Genomic DNA, 6452 nt, shown 5'->3' with positions numbered 1-6452 from the left:
ACTTGTCTTCCTACCATTCTTCAGTTGAAACGCATCTGTCGTTCCATTACAATATGGACAAGCTAATCTCCCATGTGTAGTCCATCCAGACAACATCCCATAGGCAGGGAAATCACTTATGGTCCACAAAAGCATCGCTCGCATCGTAAAATTCGTCTTCGTTGAACAGTCATACGTCCTCACCCCTGTTGACCACAAATCCTTCAACTCTTTTATCAGTGGTTGTAGGAAAACATCCAGGGACCTTTTTGGATGGTTCGGACCAGGTATTAATATGGTCAAGAATAGTAACTCCCGTTGCATGCACATCTCCGGTGGCAGGTTGTATGGAGTAAGAAAGACTGGCCACAATGAATATTGTCTCCCTGACATTCCGAACGGACTAAATCCATCTGTGCATAATCCGAGATACACATTCCGGATATTGCTAGCGAAATCTGGATGTACTTTGTTGAAATGTTTCCAGGCTCTTGCATCTGATGGATGAGTCATCTCACCATCCGTCTGAGTATGCTCGGCATGCCATCTCATCTTTCCAGCAGTCTGCTCTGATTGATACAATCTTTTCAATCTGTCTGTAATTGGTAGGTACCACATCCTTTGGTACGGTACCCTATTACGTCCCCGTCCTTGCGGCTTGAATCGTGGCTTCTTGCAGAATCGACATTCTTCTAGCTTCTCATCATCTCCCCAATAGATCATGCAGTTGTCGATGCAAACATCTATCATCTCCGAAGGCAACCCAAGACTATAAACCAGTTTCTGAATCTCATAATAAGAATCAGCAGACACATTGTCTTCCGGCAAATACTCTTTAAACAAGTCCGCCCATTCGTTCATGCAACTTTCAGGTAGATTGTGATCAGTTTTAATATTCATCATTCTAGCAGCTAACGACAATTTAGAGAGACCTTCTCTACAACCACTGTAAAGTGGTTGATTCGCCGCGTTTAACATTTCGTAAAACTTTTTTGCATCTATATTAGGTTCTTCATCTTCATCATGAGCTACGAATGCATCAGCTACCATATCATGAACCCTATCATAATCTACCATCTCCTCCTGATGGTAACTATGTTCATTATGCAAATGATGATCAACCGGTTCTTTTTCCTGAAAATTGCTATTACTACTACTAGCTTCATTCTGATCATAATTAAAACCTTCTCCATGTTGAAACCAGATATAGTAATTTGCCGTGAAACCTCTATTTATTAAATGCTTCCAAACATTTTCACGATTTGCCAGTTTCGAATTGTTGCATTTCCGACAAGGACAGAACATCTTACCACTTTCTTGGGCGAGCGGTGTTGAATCTGCTTGATGCATAAATGTCTCCAGACCCGCAAGGTATTCTTTCGTCACTCTCCCGTTAGCATCTCTATGCATATACATCCACTTCCGCAACTCGTAAATAGTCCCGGAGCCAGCCATTTTTTTTCTTTCACGTTTTTTGTTGTTGGTGTGTTTAAAATGATGTTCAAACATCCATATTTATAGGAAAATTCGAATCTGGTAGTTGTAATTTTGCTATGAATTTACGACGAAAATTAATTAGGTGGGCAAAAAAAACGTGTAACACCTATAAAGTTGGTGGATTCAAAAATTTCCTCGCTAAATACACGTAAACTATTCCCTCGTAAATACCACGCAAAGTTTACGTCGTATTTACGAGGAAATAGTTTTTCCTCGTAAAATACTCGTAAAATTACATCCACTTTACGACGAAATAGTTTTGTCGTTATGTTACGAGGAAATAACGATGACTTTAGTTTTTCACGTAAATTCATCGTAAACTCGACGCAAATTTACGAGGATTGTTTTTCCTCGTTAATTTTCGTCGTTAAGCATGTGTTTTCTTGTAGTGCGAGGTGCTTTCGGAGTTTTGCAAGCTCGATTTGCCATTGTTAAAAATCCAGCACTTTCTTGGGATAAAGTCAAGATTGAGAAGATTATAAGAGCATGTATCATACTCCATAATATGATAGTAGAAGACGAACGAGATGGATACACTCTATATGATGTTTCAGATTTCCAACAAGGAGAAGGCAACGGAAGTTCACATGTCGATCTCACATATTCTACAGATATCTCTACAAATATCGCAAATCAGATGGGTGTTCGAACTAGAATTTGTGACAGACAAGCGCATCAACAACTAAAAGGTGATTTGGTTGAACATATATGGCGTAAATTTGGACGTGATCAAGACAACAACTGAGCTTGAGATGCATCATTTTAATTAATATCGTTTGTTTTAGTAATATTTGTTTTTATGTTTGTATTTTAGAACTCTCCTCTTAAATATTATGTTTCATTTTGTTTTATTTAATAAATAAATTTAATTTTGTTTAAAATTTTATGTTTAAAAAATATTTAAAAATTTTTAAATTGTTAAAAACCTTACTTACTTACCAATAAACCACTTAAATTATGTGTCTCTTACCAATCTCTTCTCTTAAATTTAATAGTTTAAAAATCATTAAAAACCACTTAGGAAGAGATCATGGGTTTTAGCAATGAACATGCTCTAATAACTTTTTTTTAAAATGTCAGTAACAATTGTACATTTGTACTATTGGTTAATTATACAGTTGTACTATCTGCTAGCTAAAAACACATATAAAATTATCAGGAAAAGCCCTATTAACGAACAATGGTCAATGATCGTTAAGATGATGATATAACGGTAAAAAGAAAACTTTGTGAGAACTCGAACATTGTTGCTAAATATCACGAAGCTGTCTTTACCGTACTCCACGGGTATGCGACCAGCCAGGAGTTCGAGTCCGTAAACATCGCTTTTTTTCTTTGACCCTTAAATTATGTCAGTCTAATTCAGGCGTTACGTAACCTGTGGGCTGTGGAGGATCAAGAAATAACTTTAATCCGGGGCAAATTTATAAAAACTGATTGAAAAATCATTATAAAACTACACTGATTTTTAAAGTTCATGGTGGGTAACTGCATCTCCAACATTCAAGAAAGCTGTTATTTTTATCATGTTTCCCGTCTTGTCTTTTAGAAGATGAGACTCCAAAATGGTCGGTTTCAGGTTGAAGTGGACGTTTGTTGGACGGAATGTGTGGTGGAGATAAGCTAGTTCTTTCTTTGGCTGTACCGAGGATGATTATGTACTTGCCTCCCAAAAAGAGGTGGCGTTGAGGGTTTTCTTTCGTGGAACTTAGACTGCAAGTTTTCAGTTGAAGGATCTGTAGACTCTTAACTGGTTCTTTTGATCAAGCATACAATACCAAAAGCTTTAGCAACCGTTGTTTTGTCTTTTTTTTTTTTTAACATGGGCCCTAATATAAGATACGAGGCTTTGGGCTTTGATAGTGTTAGAGATTGATGGCCTTGTATGATAAAAATCAGATCAAAAGTATATATGCATGCATAAAATAATACTGATGCCCAAAAGTTAGATATATATATATATATATATCCTTGTTTTTTTGTGAAACAGCTTGCATTATATAAATTATGTTTGGTACATAAGGAGAGCCTGTTTGGAAACATAGTCTGCTCTACTATTGTCCAGTCTAGGGATAAACTTAAATTTAACATCAGCAAACAAAGAGGAAATTAGATAGATATCGTTGAGGAGAGATGCAATCTCAAGATGTCGTCCTTTTGCATTCACAAGATTGATGAGGTTTTGTGAATCGGATCGTATCAGGAGAGTGTTAATCCCACGATGAAGAGCAGAGTTCAAAGCGCTTCGCAGCGCCAACGTTTCCGCCATTAGGGGCGACGTTAAAGAGGTATCGGGCGCTGAGTGAGAGGAGGATGGTCCAGCAAGACCAGCACATCTTGATTCCGGATTCCAAGCGGCGTCCGTGTACATGCAAGTTCGATTTGGGTCTAGGGTAGGATCCTGGGCGATGCGGTTTGCGTGTGATTGAGGTTTAGGTAGTTGATCTTGAGATATGGTCCATTCTCGGGCTTCTCGGGTCGCTTTCAATAGGGTCTCCTCCGGAGTGAAGTCACGCTTCTGAAAGACCAGATGGTTCCTGAAGATCCATAGATCCCAGCAGATCGAGGCAGATAGTGTACCTGGTCCTACTCCAGTGGGATGAAGAGATGGTATCAGTCGGAGGGTCTCTTGACCATTTCTAGTGGTTATAACGGGGCTCGGGTCGAATCTCCAAGCTAGCGGAGCTAAGGTCCATACTTTCTTTGCGTAGCTACAAGTGAATAGCACATGTGCTACAGATTCGACCTCATTGCATCGTGGGCATCGACTTGTGAGAGGGATGTTCCTGATTGCGGATTGTTTTCCTACAGGCAGAGCATCATGTAAGGAATTCCACAGAAAGACTTTGACTTTCTCTGAAGTTTTTAGTTTCCACACGTTGGCTAACCAATCAATATTTGTTTCAGGAACAGGTGCCTCTTCAGTGATCGTCGTTTCTCCTTGAGCTTTGTAGCCTGACTTTGCAGTGTAGACCCCTGATGCTGATTTAAGCCATACCATTTCGTCTGGAGCATTGCAAATAGAGGGTTTGATTTGTAAGATCACTTGCTTGTGGAAGGGGAGAATGGTATCAATCTTTTTGTGGTCCCAGTCCGTGGAGTTAGCAAGCATTAGGTCTGAAACCTTGAGGTCTTTGAGAGTTTTCGGGGCAGGTCCATATGGTCTGAGTTGCTCTGTAGACGAAAGCCAATCATCATACCACACGTTGATATTCTTTCCAGTACCCACAATCCATCTCAGTTATTTAACTAGCAAATCTCTTCCAATAAGTGCACCTTTCCATCCATAGGAGGACGACTTTGAGGCCTGAATTGATAAGAAGTCTTCTTCCTTGCAGTATTTTCCAATTAGGCAGCGGGCAAGGAGACAGGAAGGGTTTTTGAGGATTCGCCAGCTGAGTTTAGCTAGTAGTGCATCGTTGAAGGTAGAGATGTCTTTAAAGCCTAAGCCTCCCTGTTTTTTCGATTTTGCCATTTTTTTCCAGGATATCCATGACATCTTTCTTTTCTCATGCGATCTATCCCACCAGAATCTCGTTAGCAAGGATTGAATCTGCATACAGAGGCCTTGGGGGAGCTTGAAACAAGACATTGCGTGGGAAGGCAAGCAGCGAGGACTGTACGCAGCATAACCATCTTTCCCGCTCGTGAGAGGAACTTGGAGGACCAGCTGATAGACTTAAGCTTGATCCGGTTCACGATATTATCAAAGTGATATCGCTTTCGTCTACTAAATTGCTCAGGGAGCCCAAGGTAAATTCCAAAACCTCCATTGTTCTCAATGCATAGGATCAAGTTGATTTGGTCTTTTCTAGCATGACTAGTGGCTTTTGAGTACGATACCGCTGATTCTATAGATTGATAAGTTGGCCCGAGACTGATTCATAGGTAGCTAGGATCTTGTTCAGGGTCTGGGCATTCTGTTCATTGGCTTTACAGAAAAACATTGTGTCATCTGCAAAAAGCACGATGCTCCTGAAGCGATCTTAATGCCTTTTAGCGTTCCATTTCTTTGATCCATAGTACATAGGCTTGGGAGTAGTTCACTGCATAGGATGAAGATATATGGGGAGAGAGGGTCGCCCTGTATGATTCCTCTTCCTGGTTGGACCTGTCCTTTTGATGCATCATTGATAATGAACGAGTAGCTGACTGTAATACATTGCATGATCCAATTCGTCCAAATATGGTGAAACCCGTACCTTAGGATAGCCATTCTGATAAAATTCCACTCTAGCTTATCGTAGGCTTTACTCATATCAGTTTTTACTGCCATGTAGAAATGTTTTTTAGACTTTGATGTCTTGATATAGTGTAGCATTTCGTGGGTTATTAAGACATTATCTGATATAGCTCTCTTTGGAACAAATGCAGATTGTGTCTCGGTGATGAGGGCTTCTAGCAGCGGTTGGAGGCGTTTCGCTAGCAGCTTGGAGATGATCTTATAGCTCACATTGCAGAGGGCTATTGGTCGGTAATCAGCGACTTTCTTGGGGCTAATTATCTTTGGGACAAGTCTGATATGGGTCTCATTAACGTTCTTGGCATGCAGCCAGATTGGAAGAAAGCTTGGATTTCTGTAACTACATCATCTCCCACAACATTCCAGTTGAATTGGAAGAAGCAAGCTGAGAATCCATCAGGACCAGGGGCTTTACTCGGGTGGATGGAGAAGAGTGCCTCTTTTATCTCCTTCGCCTTAGGCAACCAGATCAGTTTCTGGTTGGTCTCCTCTGAGATAACAGGTAGAATTGCTCCATTGATGATATTTTCCATAGCACCCGGTTCTCTGTCCATAGGCTTGAAAATCTCCACAAAATAATTTTCCGTGGTAGCAGTAATTTCTTCTTTTGTATATACTGAAGTACCGTCTGGACCTTCAATCACTGAAAACTTGTTTAGTGCCTTTCTTTTCTTTGTAGAGGGATGGAAGAAGCCTGTATTTTTGTCTCCAAGATTAAGCCATAGATGTCTGC

General features: G+C 40.2%; 1 protein-coding gene across 1 annotated transcript; it reads right to left on the bottom strand.

The window, feature by feature from the left end:
• Window positions 1–3481: 3481 nt before the first annotated feature.
• LOC125582471 lies at window positions 3482–4951 on the bottom strand. Its single transcript, XM_048749210.1, has 2 exons — window positions 4753–4951; window positions 3482–4650 (listed from the first exon to the last, which is right to left on the bottom strand). Exons 1-2 carry the CDS (start codon window positions 4949–4951, stop codon window positions 3482–3484), a joined length of 1368 nt encoding a protein of 455 aa, XP_048605167.1.
• Window positions 4952–6452: the final 1501 nt, after the last annotated feature.

Source organism: Brassica napus, chromosome C2, assembly GCF_020379485.1.
Source record: "Brassica napus cultivar Da-Ae chromosome C2, Da-Ae, whole genome shotgun sequence".
Classification (NCBI taxonomy): Eukaryota; Viridiplantae; Streptophyta; class Magnoliopsida; order Brassicales; family Brassicaceae; genus Brassica; species Brassica napus.
This window is presented reverse-complemented; position numbering and strand designations above follow the sequence as displayed.